General features: G+C 37.7%; 1 protein-coding gene across 3 annotated transcripts in view; it reads right to left on the minus strand.

The window, feature by feature from the left end:
* DCAF10 (DDB1 and CUL4 associated factor 10) overlaps window positions 1-19,067 on the minus strand; it is a 56,210-nt gene extending 37,143 nt beyond the window's left edge. For 2 of the 3 annotated variants that reach the window (XM_067743898.1, XM_067743896.1), the window contains exons 1-2: window positions 18,450-19,067; window positions 4,805-4,918 (exon numbers count right to left, since the gene is read on the minus strand). In XM_067743898.1, coding sequence (XP_067599999.1) covers window positions 4,805-4,918; window positions 18,450-19,000 — 665 coding nt within the window. In that variant the 5' untranslated portion in view covers window positions 19,001-19,067. The remainder of the gene's footprint in view (window positions 1-4,804; window positions 4,919-18,449) is intronic. The other variant, XM_067743897.1, reaches the window with a different exon arrangement.
* Between the last annotated feature and the right edge of the window lie 466 nt (window positions 19,068-19,533).

The following is a 19,533-nucleotide window of genomic DNA, read 5'->3' on the forward strand; positions in this document are numbered from 1 at the left end:
GAGCCATGGCCACTGAAGCTGTGCGTCTGGAGCCTGTGCTCCGCAATGGGAGAGGCCACAGCAGTAAGAGGTCCGCGTATCGGAAAAAAAAAAAGGATTAAAGACCTAAATGTAAGGTCAGAAACTATCAAACTCTTAGAGGAAAACACAGGCAGAACACTCTATGACATAAATCACAGCAAGATCCTTTTTGACCCACCTCCTAGAGAAATGGAAATAAAAACAAAAATAAACAAATGGGACTTAATGAAACTTAAAAGCTTTTGCACAGCAAAGGAAACCATAAACAAGACCAAAAGACAACCCTCAGAATGGGAGAAAATATTTGCAAATGAAGCAACTGACAAAGGATTAATCTCCAACATTTACAAGCAGCTCATGCAGCTCAATAACAAAAAAACAAACCCAGTCCAAAAATGGGCGGAAGACCTAAATAGACATTTCTCCAAAGAAGATATACAGACAGATATACAAACACATGAAAGAATGCTCAACATCATTAATCATTAGAGAAATGCAAATCAAAACTACAATGAGATATCATCCTACACCAGTCAGAATGGCCATCATCAAAAAATCTAGAAACAATAAATGTTGGAGAGGGTGTGGAGAAAAGGGAACATTCTTGCACTGCTGGTGGGAATGTGAATTGGTACAGCCACTATGGAGAACAGTATGGAGGTTCCTTCAAAAACTACAAATAGAACTACCATATGACCCAGCAATCCCACTACTGGGCATATACCCTGAGAAAACCATAATTCAAGAAGAGTCATGTACCAAAATGTTCATTTCAGCTCTATTTACAATAGCCAGGAGATGGAAACAACCTAAGTGTCCATCATCAGATGAATGGATAAAGAAGATGTGGCACATATATACAATGGAATATTACTCAGCCATAAAAAGAAACGAAATTGAGTTATTTGTAGTGAGGTGGATGGACCTACAGTCTGTCATACAGAGTGGAGTAAGTCAGAAAGAGAAAGACAAATACCATGTGCTAACAAATATATATGGAATCTAAGAAAAAAAAATGTCATGAAGAACCTAGGGGTAAGATGGGAGTAAAGACACAGACCTACTAGAGAATGGACTTGAGGATATGGGGAGGGGGAAGGGTAAGCTGTGACAAAGTGAGAGAGTGGCATGGACATATATACACTACCAAACATAAAATAGATAGCTAGTGGGAGGCAGCCGCATAGCACAGGGAGATCAGCTCAGTGCTTTGTGACCACCTAGAGGGGTGGGATAGGGACGGTGGGAGGGAGGGAGATGCAAGAGGGAAGAGATATGGGAACATATGTATATGTATAACTGATTCACTTTGTTATAAATCAGAAACTAACACACCATTGTAAAGCAAATATACTCCCATAAAGACGTAAAACAATAAATAAATAAATATAAAAAACCTTTGCTCTTATATCTGTCCAATAATGATAACCTACATCAGTTTTCTTTACCCATTTCTGGGTAGTTTTATTTTTGGTATCTCCATAAAGAGTATATACGTGATTTTGTTTTTTATTCAAATTGCTATCTCTGTGCCTTTTAATAAAGAAGATCAATCCATTTATATTTACTGTGAACTATTAATATATTTGGAACTATTTCTACTTCCTGTTTTCTATTTATCCTTCCTTTCTTTTGCTTATTTTTTTTTACTTTTTTAAGCTTTCCTTTCTTTTACTGAACTGATCAAGTTTTCAATATTCTCTGCCACCCACCTTTGCTGGTTTGGAAGCTATAAACTATAGTTTTATTATTTTTGTTTTTTAATCATATATACTTAATTATAGATTGTTCTGAAAGAGTGTGAAATTAGTTAATATTTCTGTCCTCTTCTTGAACATGATGTGGACCTTAAATGTTATACATTCCCACTGAACAAAATTTCCCCACACGTACAACCTATTTGTTGTTACCATCCAGAGCTACAATGTGCAGTTTGGTAGCCATTAGCTACATGTGGCTAATGAGTCCTTAATATGTGGCCAGTCTGCATTGAGATGTGCTCTAAGTGTAACATATATACTGGATTTTGAAGATTTAGCATGAGAAAATGAAAGTATCAATAAAATATCTCAGTATTTTTTATGCTGACTGCATGTTGAAATGAGAACATTTTAGGCATACTGGAGTAAATAAAATATATTATTAAAAATTAATTTCATGTCTTTTTTTTAATGTGACTATTAGACAATTTTTAATTTAAAATTATAATTGTATTGGATAGTGCTAATCTAGAGTTTTCGTTTTAACTTTGTTTTAAATGCACCCTCCCCCACAAAAATCCTAAATTATTATCTTTCTGCTATTAATAATTAACATTTATAATTTCACTGAATCAAAATTCTTTATTCTAGAATAACAATTTACCTGGATATGAAATGGTATTAAACATTACTCTGTCTTAGTATTTAAGATATTACTCCTTTGTCTCCTAGCATCAACTGTTGTTGATAAGAAACCAGTCAGTTCAATTATCGTACCTCTGAAGGTAATCTGGCCTCTAACTTTGGTGGCTTTTAAGATTTTCTCTTTATCTGATATTCTAGAATTTCACCACAACCTGTCTAGATGTAGCTTTATCTTTGTTTAACCCACTTGATTCCAGAGTTTACTTTTGATTCAAGGATTCAGGTCCTTCAATGCTGAAAATTCTCAGCCATTGTGCCTTCAAATTTTAGTTCTCCTCCAATCTCTGCAACTTCTTTCTTCTGTAACTGAGATATTATACATCTCAATCAATCTCTGGGTGAAATTTTTACTAATATTTTCTAACCCATTAATTCTCTCATCAGTGGTGCAAAGGGTAACGTTTATCCCGTTTATTAAGTTTTTTAATATACCAACTATACTTTTAATTTACAAAAGTTCTAGTTGGCTTTTTTCCACATTAACCTATTTTTTTTCATAATGTTGAGCTATTAATGGGAAGTATCCCTTATTTCTTTGAGCATACTAAAAATGCTTTAAAGTTTCTTCCAATCAATGGAATACTATGCAGCCGTTAAAAAGAATAAAATCATCCCATGGGTACAAATATGGAATGATCTTAAATATGTCATTAAGTGAAAAAGCCAACGTATATAATAGTATGTGCAGAATGCTACCACTTATATAAAAGTTTATGTATATGTGTGTACATATGCTAGTACATGCATGAACTATCTCAGAAAGGATAGCAAGAAACTGGTAATAGTGGTTGCCTCTGGGGAGGGGAACTGGGTGGCTAGGGGAAAGAGGTGGGAGATAGACTTACTTTTCACTGTTTACCCTTTTGTACCTTTGAATTTTGTACCACGTGCATGTATTACCTAGTCGAAAAAAAATAAAATAATTCATTTTTTAAAATAAAGTCTTTGTTGGACTACTCCAAAAAATTAATTTTATCCAGAGAAAATACCTGTTCTAGTTGCTGGTTTTGTTATGATATTAATATTAGATGTCTTCATGAGTTTGGGAATTTTGGTTATATAGGCTTATTTTGAGCAAGAAAGATTTAAAAATTTTTTCTCTTTCTTCCTATTTAATGGTTTTATAGTTGCCCCCACTTGGATTTCTGGAACCAAATCCACTACTAGGCCTCATAATGACATTAAGGCCTCCAGTTTCATGATAATATTGGAGCTATCACATATATACCTTCAGTCACCGACTCAACAATGGCTTCATTCAATTCCTGGTCATGAGGCTGTATCTTTATCATCTAAAACCTACAGCCCCAGGTAATTAATAGCTTTTTCCTTTTTTCAGCCTCATTCCAAATAAACCCCTGGCTTCATATAGTAATTCTGGCTCTGGTTCCTGCCTCACATGAAACACTTTTAGCATTTTTGATTCCTGACAGGAGCTAAACTACTATATGTCAGTGCCTGACTGAAAACCCAGTGGGCTTATGGTTTCAACCCTGTAACAGCTTTGTGTCTGTGTTCCAGTCTGGCCATATGGCCACAAAGATGTTTATGTTGTTTCAGAGCCTGGCTGTATCTTTTGTGCTATTTAATCTATTGTTCTATATGTTTGGAGCTAGAGGTTACATCAAAATTCAATATGTCACCTTGACTAGAAGTAATTTCCTCATAAATTATTATTTTTTGAACATTAAAAGTAATCATTATGAAAGTCATATAATCTTATTATATAAAGTTTAGAAAATAGAAAATTACTCATAATCCATTCATTCTAACACATCCACTGTAAGCATTTAAAAATATTTCCTTCTAATCTTTTTCTTCTGCATCATGTCATATTTATATAATTTTTATGATTTTAACCTGTACTATCGCAAGCATTTGTCTATGCTGATATGTAGTCTCTGTAACCATCATTTTAATCACTGCATATTAGTCCACCAAGCTATTCAACTGTTATCTACTTCCCACATTATTGAGAATTTAAGGAGCTTCCAACAATGCTATAAAGAAGTTTTTCTGTGCATATGTGTTTTTTTCCCTCAATAGTATGAATTTGGGGGCTGGTGGTGACAGAGGCTAAGCAGTGGGAGTGCCCAAAAGCATTATAGGACTATCATAATACATGGCTGAGATTCATAATGATGACCCTAATACACAAGGAGAAAAGATGAGATCACATGGAAGTGAAAATGCATTTCAGAAAGATTCCAATCCAAAATGGTTAACAGTAAGTTTTGTAATTAAAGGGCTATGTTCCACAATTCCAAATGTGTATCACCTAGTAGTGCTGGACAAGGCATTATAAATTTTCATTAACTTCCAAAACAGAATATTCTGGGTCACATTAATAAAGTTCACTTTTTCACTACAATACTAACCTTATATTATTTACACAGTCTTCATGAGCTTCAGAAAGTGTTTTTATGTGCTTTGAAGATATAGGATCAAAAAGCAGAACTTCAGTCTGTTCACAAGCAACTGTCAGCACTGACCTGGAAGCAAATGACACATTTCTCTTATTTAGTTTTTTAGCATTCTCTGGTTATTGATATTCAACTATTTATAACTACACAAGTTATAGATGAATAACTTCTTTTTGTCCACATTAGTAGCAGATATTTAAAAGACTGACACTACTCACTGTTGAAAGTAGTAGTAGGAAGTGGTACTCTCATACATTATGGTGAAGTGTAAACTGGTGCGGCTTGTGTGGAGAGTACCAGTATCTATCAAAATTTTAAACATGCATACCTTTTGACTCAGCAATTTTTTTCTGGGAATTCAATCTAGAGAAATAATTATTTCTAAATACAAAGAAGCACATTTAAAGATATGCTGCATTGTAGGGAGAAATTGAAAGTAACCTAAATGTACATAAAAGAAGGAATGGTTGATTACCTAAACCATAGTATATAATACTTTACAATATAGTACAACATTTAAAAAGAAAGGGATAACTTTATGTGGGTACGAAGAACTCTAAAACATTTTTAAATGAGAAAAGCTGGTTGCAGAAAAACATGCATAAATGAGGCAACTTAGGAAAAAAATCATGTACAACAAAATTAGGTATTTCATCAGTATCTATTAAAATGCACTGAAAAGGTCTAGCATATACCCTACCAAACCAGTTTGATATAGTCAAACTTAACCTTTTCCTTTATGGATTTTTAGTATTATCTCTTGTTTCAGCCCTTTCCTATTACAAAGTTGTATTTTTATAAACCTTTTCTAAACCCCATTTTGATTTCTGAAAATCTATTGTCATTTATTTATTTTGCCTTAGTTTTCTGTAGGTGCTGATCTTTCAGATTCAGACCTAGCAAATGAAATCCTGAATCTTTGAAAGTTCAGGTCTTCTCAATTTATAATTCCAATAACAAATGGTATTTTTACACTTTACGATGAAAGTGCATAAGACGGAATTTTAAATGGCCTAATTTTTCTATTCAGAACAAACTTTTTAGATAAAGTGGGGAGGGAAAAATTCTACTAAATTGAAATTTTTTCCATATGTAGTAATCATGAAATTATCCTTTAAAGGGTGTCTGCATAAACCCTTCTGTGAGCCATCTGGATTTCAAAAGTTTACTAATATGTGAAGGATTTTTGTAGGATTTTTGTGCTAGTTGACCATGATGAGTAAAAGTATTCAAATTAATATATGTAATTTTAGAGGATGTATAAATAATCATTTCTTTTGTTGGTCAGAAGAGTCATGAAATGAAATTTTCTTTTTGTGCATAAAAGTAATGAATCAATGATTCTGGGAGAGTCTTAATCTTAAACATTGTACATAAGTGACCTATTGAAAAAAAGAGAGACCTATAAAACTGATAGTCTTTCTTTTTAATTAATTAATTTTATTTACTTTTGGCTGTGTTGGGTCTTTGTTGCTGTGCGCGGGCCTTCTCTAGTTGCGGTGAGCGGGGGCTACTCTTCGTTGCGGTGGCTTCTCTTGTTGCAGAGCACAGGCTCTAGGCACGCGGGCTTCAGTAGTTGTGGCTTGCGAGCTCAGCAGTTGTGGCTCGCAGGCTCTAGTGCGCAGGCTCAGTAGTTGTGGCTCACGGGCTTAGCTGCTCCGCGGCACGTGGGATCTTCCTGGACCAGGGCTTGAACTCGTGTCTCCTGCATTGGCAGGCAGATTGCTAACCACTCTACCACCAGGGAAGTTCCATTTTTTTGGTTTTAATACCAAAAAATCTATTACAATAGATTACAATCTATTTTTGTACATGGCATGATTTGTAACTTTTTAAAATGGATGTCATTTGTCCCAGCATCAAAGCCTATACTTTTCTAAATGCTGTCTTTATCATACACAAGTTTTTTGGGGGGACTCTATATTCTAGTCTATCCAATACCACCACAGTATTTTAATTTCTAAAAGGTTTGACAAGTGGCAAAGCAAGCCCCTCATTGCCCTAATAAACATTTTTTGGGGTGCTAATGTCATACTTTCTCTTTCAAATGAATTTTAGATATAGCATTATCAGGTACTACTAAAAAATCTTGTTGGTATTTTTATTGGGATGCAGTATCTTTACAAATTAATTTGGTAGAATTTATATCATACAGTATTGAATCATCCCATCAGCAATATGCATAGTTTCCCACATATTCAAGATTTTCTTAGCAAGAGTATTGTAACAATCCTTGGAACTTTGAACATCCTTATACATTTAGAATTGACTTAGGAAGTTATGTACACACACACCCACACACACACAGATCCACCTGTGGGTTTTAATTGAGATTGTAATAAATCTAAAGAAAAGTTTGCACAGAATTGAAATCTTGACAATATGGAGTCTTCCAATCCTTGAACATGTCATATCTCCATTTACAACAGAGATTTTCTCCATATGCATCATGCCTATCTTTTGTTATATCTATTCCTGGGTACTTGAGGGTTTTTTGATGCTTTTGTAAATGTTCTTTTTAAAATTGTTTCATTTGTTGCTGGTACACAGAAGAGTAACTGATTTTTAAAATATTATTTATCATCAATCTTGCTATTTTATTTAATAATTTATCATAGGTTATTTTAGGTTTTCTTTGTCAATAATCATATCTATAAACAGTTGCTTTGTTCTTTGTTTTAATATAAATTTATTTATTTATTTTTGGCTGCGTTGGGTCTTTGTTGCTGCGCACGGGCTTTTCTCTAGCTGTGGTAAGTGCGGACTACTCTTCGTTGTGGTGCGTGGGCTCCTCATTGCAGTGGCTTCTCTTGTTGTAAAGCATAGGCTCTAGGCACATGGGCTTCAGTAGTTGTGGCATGCGGGCTCAGTAGTTGTGGCTTATGGGCTCTAGAGCACAGGCTCAGTACTTGTGGTGCACAGGCTTAGTTGCTCTGCGGCATGTGGAATCTTCCCGGACCAGGGCTCGAACTCATGTCCCTTGCATTGGCAGGCAGATTCTTAACCACTGTGCCACCAGGCAAGTTCCTGCTTTGTTCTTTTTAATACTTCTTTTCCTTGTTGCACTGGCTAGGACTTTCAGTACAATGTTCAATAGAAATGTTAATATAGCGTGCACTCTTATCTTGTTCCTTATCTTCAAGAATACATTCACCATTTCATCATTAAGCACAATGTTTGCTGTAGGGTTTATTTGTTTTGGTAGATTCCTATTATTGGATTAAAGAAATTAATTCTCTTCTACTTAAAATCTGCTGAGTGTTTTTTTCCATTAATATACATTAAAGTATATAAAACATTTTCTAACACTTATTGAAATTATCCTATAGTTTTCTTTTTAATATGTTAATGTAGTGATTTACATTAATTTATTTTCTAATGTTAAATCAATCTTTCATTTTTACCATATTGCTAGATTCAGTTGGCTAAAACGGTGGGTTCACATCTCTGGCTACCCTCCATTTGCAGATCTTGGCCCTGCAATTTCCTCATTGCCTCAATTCTCTAATCCTTTCAAACATAACTTTTTATATCTTACATTAGATATTTATGTTTTTCTCTAGCTTTTCTAATTATTCTCAGTTGGAGGGTTGGTCCAAACCAGTAGTAGATACTCCACTACTGGAAAGCTACAATCTCTACTTCTTGTATCAGAAAATATGTCCCCCTTTCATTCTGAATATTGTTTATTTGGGTATTCTCTTGATCAATCTAATGAGTGTTTTTCATTATTCTTTGTCTTTTTGAAGACACATTTTTCTGTTGAGTATTTCTACTTAATTTTTAGAATTTCACTAATTTTACTCTATTGCTGTATTTCTTTCCTTTTACTTTCTTCAGATTTACTTTACTACAACTTCACTATTTTTACTGTTTCTTGAGATGGACACTTAGCTAACTAATTTTCCTTGTCTTCCTTTTTAGTTTATTAAAGATTATAATTTTCCTACTGAGGATTTACTTATATCCCACAACTTTTGCAAGGTGGTACTTTCATTATCATTTAGTTCTAAATATTTCTAATTTCCATTATCATTTCTACTTTGACTTATGAGTTATTTATAAATGTTTCTTAACTTGAAAATACATGAGGTTTTTCTAGTTTTCTTTTAGTTACTAATTTCTAGCAATCACATTATACTGAGGAACTACTTAATGATAATCTTTTGAAATATGTGGCCTTACAGGAGAGCAATTTTTAAATCATCCTTGTATGTTTGCAAAAAAAAAAAAACCATGAGGCAGCTGTTACATACATATAGTCAAATGTGATATTCAAAAAACTATTAAATATTCAATAGTAATATAAATTAACATGAATAAAAATTTTAAAACATTAAAAAATTAAACTAACCTATAGGTTATAAAAATGCTTGCCAAGTGGTATTAGTTCTAACTCAAATTGTTCATCAGATTATTCTAGTAATTCCCAATCATTTATTAATTTTTGGAAATTGTAGCCATAATCGTTTTTTTGACACAGATGCTTTTGTCTGAACCATGAACTGCCACAGGAAATTGCATAAAGCCCCTCCAAGAATTTCCATGTTAAACAGGTAGTCATTCATATAAAACACACTTATGGTTACCAAAGGGGAAAGGGAAGGAGGGAAGGATAAATAAGGAGTATGGGATTGACAGATACGAAAAACAGATAAGCAACAAGAATTTACTATATAGCACAGGGAATTATATTTAATATATTTTAACAACCTATAATGGAAAAAAATCTGAAAAAAATATAACTGAATCACTTTTCTGTACACCTGAAACTAACACAATATTGTAAATCAACTATACTTCAATTTTTAAAAATTCCTCATAAATAGGTAGTCATCAAGTAACCTGTAGACTTGATAAGTAAAAAAAAAAGTCACTCTTAATAGCAACAGAATTGTTCATGGGAGGTGAATTCTCTTTTCAGCTTTTGCTGCAGTTAACAGTAAGTATATTAAAAATTTTTTGGCCCTTATAATGCTTGCTGTTAATTTTTATATTCAATTACATTAATAACTAAGTCACAAAATAATTTATTGAGACATCATATTTAATTATATCAAACTTAATCCCTCAGCCCAAATGAGACATAATGTAATACAGCAGTTAACAGCATAAACCAGAATACAAATCTTTTGTTTTTCATGACCTTTCAGCTTCTCAGTTCTCTCAACTAAATGTTTCTGGTAAAGAGACTACTAATGCTGGCAGTCAAGTTCATTAATAGAGTGTTATTAATGTCCATGGTGGGCATGTATTCAGTGGCTTTTGGCAAACTTATCCCACTAAATAAATGTGAAATTCAGTAAGAATGATAAAATTAGGGAAGTACATCCCAGGAGTCATTCATGCATAAACCATCCTCATAGACCTCATTCACCTGCCATGGATTATATCCTGCAATGGGTATGCACACTTTGCCAAGAGAATTAATGTTTGGATGGTGCCTGCAGTAGTGCCATTACTCTCATCAGACTGCTCTTTTCATCTCTCTGGATCTCCCCAGAGGCTGCAGTTCCCACAAATGACCATGTGAGAATGACTGGGAGAGTGTGTGAGAAAGGCAGGCAGCCCCATACTAAGGGGAGCCAAATGGTCACTCAGCATTTGCCTATGGATTTTTTGTGTGTGGGGGAGGATACCTGGCATGGGGAGAAGAGCTTAGAGTGGATGCTAAAGGTCTCTAGTAAGATGTTTCTTGGCAGGTTGCTGTGCCAGTTCTTAAATCTTTAGTTGCTATATAATGGGTTACTGAGAGATCCTATGGAAGGTGCTTAAGCACTAGGAAGGCACTCAGTGAGCTTGGGGCAGTAACTAACTACTCAACCACCATGGATATATATTAATATTTTAACAACTGGTACAGGTGAACCAATGTGTACTAGCTGAATATCAGGCCTGAATGCAGTATTCTATACATGCCCTTTAGAGCAAGATTTTAAGTGGTGCTGTTTCTGTCTTGTGTACCCTTACGTTTGTGTCTGCCTGCTTAACTGAGGTATGCTATAATGTGTATCAAGATCATCCCCTATGATGATAAATTTTTCTCTTTTCTCCTTGAAGTTATCAATTTTTGATGTATATAAATAAAAAACCCTCAATTTCAGAACTGTTTTATCTTCCAGGTGAATTGAGCTATTATCATTATGAAGTAACCTTCTAACTCTAGTAATTTTTTTTTTTTTGCCTTAAAGCCTATTTTGTATATTAATATAGCTCACCAGCTTTCTTTTGTTTAGAATGTTTGATATGTCTTTCTCTATCCTTCTAGAATGTGTTTGATATATGCCTCTCTCTCCTACGTACAAGAAGTACTAGTACTTCTATATTATAATTAGTAATATTTGGATTTATTTTCAGCCATTCTTTGTGCTTTTTGTTATACCTTTTCTACTTTTTTCTCCTTTCCCTTTCTTGACTTCTTTTGGAATTTTTTCTTCTCATTCCAAAATTTTTTCTTCTACTAGTCTGGAAATAATATATTTACTTGTCTTTTGGTGGTACGCACACATTAAAGCCTAAAGTTAATATATCACAATTCTCCCTCAAAAAAAAGAAAAAAGGAATTGAGCATCCTTTCATAATTTATGCTATTGTTGTCTACTATTTTAGCTACATCTTTGTTAATCCCAAAAGAGAAAATCAGATTTAATTTTACATACAAATTTTCCACTTCCTTTGTTCTTCATTCCTTCTAATATCTCTGACCTTACAGTTCTGATTGGGTGCATATGTATTTATTTCATCTTTGTTCTTGACAAGAACAAAGAACCTATCTTTGCTAGGTACAGACATCTAGATTGGCAGTTTTTTCCAGCATAGTAAAAAATAATCACGACTGTCCTCTAATTTACATGATTATTGATGACTAATTGGCTTTCACTCACATAGTTACTCCTTTGAAGGTTTTTTTCTCTAGCTTTTATGATTTTATATTTGTTGTCCTGCAGTTTCACTACATGGCTAGGGAGAATTCCTGCTTGGGGTGTGCTGGGCTTCTTAAATCATGGTTTGGTACCTTTCTTCAATTCTGGAAATCTCTCAGCTATTACTGCTTCAAGTTTGTTTTACCCTATTATCTATCTCATTTTCTTTAGGAACTGACCAAGTACATGATATGCATTTTCTCTCTACGCTTCATGTCACTAAGCCTCCTTCATATTTTCAGTCTCTGTCTCTCTTGTCTGCATTTTGGATAACTTCTTCACTTCTATTTTCCAATACACTAATTTTCTCTACAGCAGTGCCTAATGTGTTCTCATAGAGTATAGCCTAAGAAAGTCCCATATTATCTAATCTATTAATATCATATTTCCTTTTTCAAAATGTCATTTTAGGAGTTGACAGATTTATATTGACAGTGTTGCTATTGCTTAAAACATTTTTGGAATTCTTTAGAAATTACCTTCTAGTCCATGTATCCTTTCTTTTTTTTTTTTTAAGTGCCAAATTCTAGTCTGGTCTCTATCAAATTCACAATTTTAATTCTTACCTTCTGTATCACCTCTTCTTTTTGTACTGAGAAGTCCTTGTGACAGTGGTTACGGTATCCAGTAAGCTGATTTAACTCATATATGACTGAAGGATATGAGAAATCATTTCATTTAACAGTTTGTCATTTTATATAAAACCATTTTAAGTCCTATAAAAATCTGAGGTATATTAGTAGACGTAGTCAAAAGACTAAAAAATTAAAACACTGAACCATTTTCACCTACCACCTTGACATAAATGAAAAAGTATGGCAATGTGCAATATTGGCAAGGGTATGGGAAGACAAGTACTTTCATATGGGACTGACAGGAATAAGAATTGGTACAGTCTTCACAGAGGGCAGTTCAATAATAGGTATCCAGAATCTTCATAACCTTTGACTCATTCTAGGGACTTACCATAAGGGCATACATAAATCTAAAATATTTGTTTAGAGAGAGTTTATTTAAACTAATGAAAAATTTTAAATAATGTTGTAGAAATATATTCATTAACATAAATAATTTGTAATATATTATATGAAAAAAAGCAGGCTAAAAAATAGTTGATTCTATCTTTATGTTAAAATAAACATACACAGGGAGTTCCCTGACGGTCCAGTGGTTAGGACTTGGCACTTTCACTGCCATGGCCTGGGTTCAATCCCTGGTCAGGGAACTAAGATACCACAAGCTGCACAGCATGACCAAAAAAAAAAAAAAAATTTTTTTTTAATAAATAAAATAAATATATACAAGGAAAAAATTCCTTAGATAGCCATTCAATCTCTGGGATCATAAATGATATTTAGCTTCTTTTAGCTCATTTACTGCCTACGTTTTCTAAAGTACATATTAATTGCATAATTACACATTATCAAATTATTTTAAGTACTAGAGTACCTAACCACCTTTTACAAAAATGTTACTATAGGAAAATGTAGCCCAGATTCAAACAAGAACTATCAGTAATATACTCCTCATTCTAATAGCACTGGCAATGAGAATTCCTTCTTCATAACTCATTCTATCCCTCTCACCCTCTACCTAAAATCCCACCTCCAAAGAGTAGAAATAGCTACTTCTGAAGGCCGGAGGTTGGGAGGAGAGGAACTGGGATATGTTGAAAAAAGGAACTGAAGGGTTATAAGGAACAGACTCCTGGTATTTTGGGAGAAGCTTTAGGAATAGGGCTTGAGGAAGAAAGTGGGGAGAGGAGGTTCCATGGATAAACTTCAGCAAAACAGTTTCTCCCCTCACCAATTTTCTCTGTATTCAGGTGCACAGTCACTGTTACAAGTCAACTGCTATAGGGAGAAACCCCAGAGATCCCAGAACTGAGTCTGATTAAGAAAAAGCATTTGCAACAGTGAAAGGAAACAGGGTGTACTCGCTCAGTGATTCCAGATTCTGTTGCTTTGTTCCTTTGTTAGCACATTTTATGTCTTTCTTCAGCCCAATTTTTTACTTTGTTAACCTATCTTCTTTCAGCTTCTCTAGCATGATATGCTGCTCCTCCAACCACAGGTCCTTTGACATACCAGTTCCTCCACGTAAAGTATTTCTATCCCCTTCCAAACACTATCTTGACTAATTTATCTTCTACTCATTTTTCCAATCTAGGTCAAGTGTCACTTTCTCAGGGAAACCTTGAAAACTCTAGTCCACAACAGATTCTTTCAAGCCTGTATCACAATTTGTAAATATACATTAAGAAATTATTTAGTATGGTTATTAATGTCTAGTTGAACCAATACGTCCCAAGACCAATGAAAGCGGTGCCATTAGCTGGTTTGCTCACCACTGCCACCTCTGCCTTGGAGCACAGCAAGTGCTCAACAAATATTGGGTTGGCCAAAAGGTTGTTCAGCTTTTTCTGTAAAATGGCTCTAGTAGCACTTAGGTGTCTTTAACTTCATTCAAAACAATTTTGTTAGATTGTATGTGACAGCTGTCATATCAGTGTGCATTTTTAAAAAACTTATCAAAATTGATGAATTTTTGTGTAGCCATTTTATTATTGAAGATGGAAGGAAAAAAGCACATTTTCGTCATATGCTTTATTATTTCAAGAAAGGTAAAAACACAACTGAAATGCAAAAAAAGATTTGTGCAGTGTATGGAGAAGGCGCTGTGACTGATCAAACGTGTCAAAAGTGGTTTGCGAAGTTTCATGCTGGAGATTTCTTGTTGGACGATGTTCCATGGTTGGGTAGATCAGCTGAAGTTGATGGCGATCAAATTGAGACATTAATTGAGAACAGTCAACGTTATACCATGCGGGAGATAGCCGACATACTCAAAATATCCAAATCAAGCACTGAAAATCATTTACACCGGCTTGGTTATGTGAATCACTTTGATGTTTGGGTTCCACATAAGTTAAGCAAAAAAACCTTCTTCCCCGTATTTCTACATGCGATTCTCTACTTAAACGTAAAGAAAACGTTTTTGTTTTTGTTTTTGTTTTTTTTTTGCGGTACGCGGGGCCTTTCACTGTTGGGGCCTCTCCTGTTGCGGAGCACAGGCTCCGGACGCGCAGGCTCAGGGGCCATGGCTCACGGGCCCAGCCGCTCCGCGGCATGTGGGATCTTCCCAGACCGGGGCACGAACCCGTGTCCCCTGCATCGGCAGGCGGACTCTCAACCACTAAGCCATCAGGGAAGCCCAGGAAAACGTTCCATTTTTAAAACAAACTGTGACGGGCAATGAAAAGTGGATACTGTACAATAATGTGGAACGGAAGAGATCGTGGGGCAAGTGAAATGAACCACCACCAACCACACCAAAGGCTGGTCTTCATCCGAAGAAGGTGATGTCGTGTATATGGTGGGATTGGAAGGGAGTCCTCTATTATGAGCTCCTTCCAAAAAAACCAAATGATTAATTCCAACAAGTACTGCTCCCAGTTAGACCAACTGTAAGCATCACTCAATGAAAAGTGTCCAGAATTAGTCAACAGAAAATGCATAATCTTCCATCAGGATAACGCAAGACTGCATGTTTCTTTGATGGCCAGGCAAAAACTGTTAACAGCTTGGCTGGGAAGTTCTGATTCACCCGCCGTTTTCACCAGATATTGCACCTTCAGATTTCCATTTATTTAGGTCTTTACAAAATTCTCTTAATGGAAAAAATTTCAATTCCCTGGAAGACTGTAAAAGGCACCTGGAACAGTTCTTTGCTCAAAAAGATAAAAAGTTTTGGGAAGATGGAATTATGAAGTTGCCTGAAAAATGGCAGAAGATAGTGGAACAAAAGGATGACTATGTTGTTCAATAAAGATCTTGGTGAAAACAGAAGGCACTTTTTGGCCAACCCAGTATTTGCTGAACGAGGGAGGGAATGAATGAATGAATGAATAGCTAAGCAAATGACTAAGAATCCAGAGGCCTTGATGGGGTAAGAGTTGTATTATCTATGTCCGCTCATGGTGGAACCATGTGTAAATTTTTTCCTTTGATTGCTGTTGAACTTGTTCCTGTACTCACAAAACAAAGTTTAAAAAATATATATATCACTTTGAGCCTCCTGCTCCAGCTCCATGGCCCGGCCAGCTCCCTCCCTCCCTCCCCTGCAGCCAGATGCCTGCCCTCCCCCCTCCGCAGCCCCCCCCCCCACACACACACAGAGCAGCTGCAGGCAGCCGCTGACTTTCGAGGCTGAGTCATCACTACAGAGTGGGAAGGGCAGCAGCGGCAGAGAATCCAAACCTCAAAGGTGGTATCACAAAGTACCTTTTCTCCAAGTTGGGGGCTCAGAGGGGCACCATCATGAGCAACGTTACCACTGTGAAAGAAGGTTGGGTTCAGAAGAGGGGAGAATATATAAAAAACTGGAGGCCAAGATATTTCCTTTTGAAGACAGATGGCTCATTCATAGGATATAAAGAGAAACCCCAAGATGTGGATTTACCTTATCCCCTCAACAACTTTTCAGTAGCAAAATGCCAGTTAATGAAAACAGAACGACCAAAGCCAAACACATTTATTATCAGATGTCTCCAGTGGACCACTGTTAATAGAGAGAACATTTCATGTAGACACTCCAGAGGAAAGGGAAGAATGGACAGAAGCTATCCAAGCTGTGGCAGACAGACTCCAGAGGCAAGAAGAGGAGAGAATGAATTGTAGTCCAACTTCACAAATTGATAATATAGGAGAGGAAGAGATGAATGCTTCTACAACCCATCATAAAAGAAAGGCAGAAAACATCTTACTCCCCTCCTCAGCACAACATTTATATGTGTGGAAGAAATATGTTAACAACTGCCATTTGCAAAAACTGTTAGCCAATTATCTTATGATATGCTATTACATTGGTGTGGATGGTTTTTAATCAGGTGAATCTTAAACCTGTCATTGTTTAAGACCAAATAATTGAAACATCACTTTATTTCAGTGTTTCAGCGATTAGCACTGAATGTTGAAAGGGCTTGTTAGGAAGTTGTGATTGATGTGCCGTCATACTACTTTATATAATTTGCATTTTTCCCTTATTGTTTTAATACTATTTTAGAAACTTGGAAATAAAGTGTTTTCCCTAATGATATGGTCCTTTTCTATTTACCATTCTATGTTCTCCTGAAAGCAGAAGCTGAAATGGCTCTGGTGTACTTCATGCTTGGTGCCCTAGCCTCACTAATGTCAGCAGGAAAGTGAACAATCTTGGAAGTTATAGCTTTTTATTTTGGTAGCTGCTTCTGAGCCAATGAGGGAAACAGATTTTTTCTTCCCTCAGTGCTCCAGAATAATAAGCGCCAATTTATATATTTATAAGAATTGTAAATTATGGTTTTCATTGCTACAGAAAATTGAAAAGCAACTCCCTATTGAAAAAGTGGTATTTTAAGATTAACGGTACAAGTATTCAAAATAGATGAACATGCCATATTTAATGTTAGAATATATTTGTTATAATAGATTTTAAATTAATCTTCAGGTAGGAAAATGCTAATTGTTAAGGTAATTATCCATGTAATTTGGTATTAGTACAGTGATTAAGAACTCTGGAGTTAGACTGCCTGAATTCAAATCCTCTTTTTCCTATGTGCTAACCATGTGAACTTGGTGAGCTTTACAGTTACAACTTAGATTCAGTTAATCATCCTTTCCTTACCTGAAATTTCTATTCTAATTAGAATAATATTCTATACTTGATCTTGGCCAAATTTCTGAGAACCCTGTATGTCTTCCTTGAAGACTAATCTTCTATTTGTTAGTTGAATTGTATCCCTCTTTTCTTTTGAGTCACCTTAACCACGCTCTGCCCTTGTTCCTCAGTTACTGCAAAGAGAAAAACACAATCTAGCTTTACCCACCTTCTCAGAGAGAAAAAAGCTTCTTGTACTCATGTATGTGCACATGCACACAATTTGAAATTTGACTGCGCTCATAAATTTAACGTCATATCCTGATTATTCTCACCCTTTGAGTAATAAACTACCTCGTTCAGTAAAAAAATATATATATACATACATATATCACTTTGAAAATTCTCCATAGCCCAAAGTAAACCGAGGCCAAACATGAAATTTTAGTCAGCCAGGAGAAAGGCTGGATACCCTTAACAGAAGAATGTAGTCTAGCGTGGAACTTCACAGATGTCCCACATCACAACATACCTCTCTGCAGTGTCTTAGTATCTTACTGGAGCAAAGGAACGACGGACCGCGCACTTGTCCCCTCAGGGCAAGTCAGCACAGGGAACAGGGAGTCTGCAGGCTCCGTACCCTTGACCAAGCTTAGGTGGGGAAAACACAAGCCTAGTGTGACAGGGAAAGAACGGGCATTTATTCAAAGCGTACTTATTGAGCATCTACGGTGTGCCAGCAAACCCTAGCTCTGGACTGGCTCTGACAGACCTGTCGGGGGGCTTTTGGCACTTCTCCTTCACAGAGCGCCGGTCCTGAAGGGGAGCAAACCAGTCCCGGGCTCGCCTACCTCCAAGGGCCGGACGGAGCCTGCAATAGCGACAGAGTGCTTCATAAAGAGCCAGGGGCACGAAGGCCGGCCGCCCCAAACGGACTCTCAAACCCCGGCCCGGGCCGAGCGAGCGGGCCCCGGGCAGCCGCCCACCGGCAGCCGCGCCACGCGGAGACGGGTCCCCGCCCTCCGAGGGGCCGCGCTTACCCGTCGGGCGAGTACTCGAGGTTGAAGACGGCCCCATGGGTGCGGGTGCTGAGGTACACCGAGTCCGCGGGATGGATGGAACCATAGAGGTTAGTCATGGTGCGGAAATTGTCTCGTGCCGGATCCACGAACAGCCCGCGGCCCAGGCTGCGCTCTCTCAGCCACCCGAACAGCTGGGCGCCAGGGCCGCCCAGGCGGGCGCTGAGGCAGTGCCGGCCCCGGCTCCCGGCCCTGCAGTCAGGCCCAGGTTGCCGGCGCGGCGGGGAGGGCGGTGACTGCTCTTCCTGGGCGGAAGCGGCTGAGGGCTTTAGAGCTCCGGGCGGCCGGAGCTCCCCCGCGCGCCCAGCCTGGGGCTGCGAAAGGGCGCAGGGGTGGCGAGGGCTCCCGCAGGGCGACGGGGGAGGGGCTGCGTCAGCCCCCGGCTGTAGCGACGGGGGCGGAGAAGGGAGCGGCCCGGCAGCTGCAGCCTGTCTCGCGTGGGGTGCTGGCTCCTCAGCCCCGGCTCCGGCCGCCCTGTCCCCTCCGGGGCTACCGGGCCCGAAGGGAAACATGACCAACGCACCGACCCCCAGCTCCTGGCTGCTGCCCCGCCCGCCGACACCTCGGCGCTCCCGCCCCAGCCGCCACTTCCGGCGTACGTTGGCCTAACCCCACCGGCTGGGAAACCCGAGCCGCCTCTCGGCCATCATCCGCTGGGGACCAAGAAAGCAGGGACACCGCCCGACTGTGGGTACCGCGTCCCGGAGGGTTGGAGGTCTGGAGCGACTAGGTGCGTGGGCGCGCAACTGAGGATGCCCAGGGTCTGGGCTGCATGGAGTAACTTTAGCATCTGGGCACCGCTTGTGACATTATCAGTATGTGGTTGTCAGTGACCAGACTGTGTCCTTGGGGATGACAGGGCCTGACTAGTCAGTCCAAGAGGCTGGGTATGATTATGTACTGTTTACATAATCATCTCTACACTGAGACCAGCGAAGGTAAGAAATGACCATATTATGGGCTGCTCACGCATAGTAAGTAGCATGGTGTACTGCCTACACAGCCTGGGAATCTAGGGACTCGGGTTAACTTCTGCACTAAAAAG

Source organism: Pseudorca crassidens, chromosome 7 (assembly GCF_039906515.1).
Source record: "Pseudorca crassidens isolate mPseCra1 chromosome 7, mPseCra1.hap1, whole genome shotgun sequence".
Taxonomy (NCBI): domain Eukaryota; kingdom Metazoa; phylum Chordata; class Mammalia; order Artiodactyla; family Delphinidae; genus Pseudorca; species Pseudorca crassidens.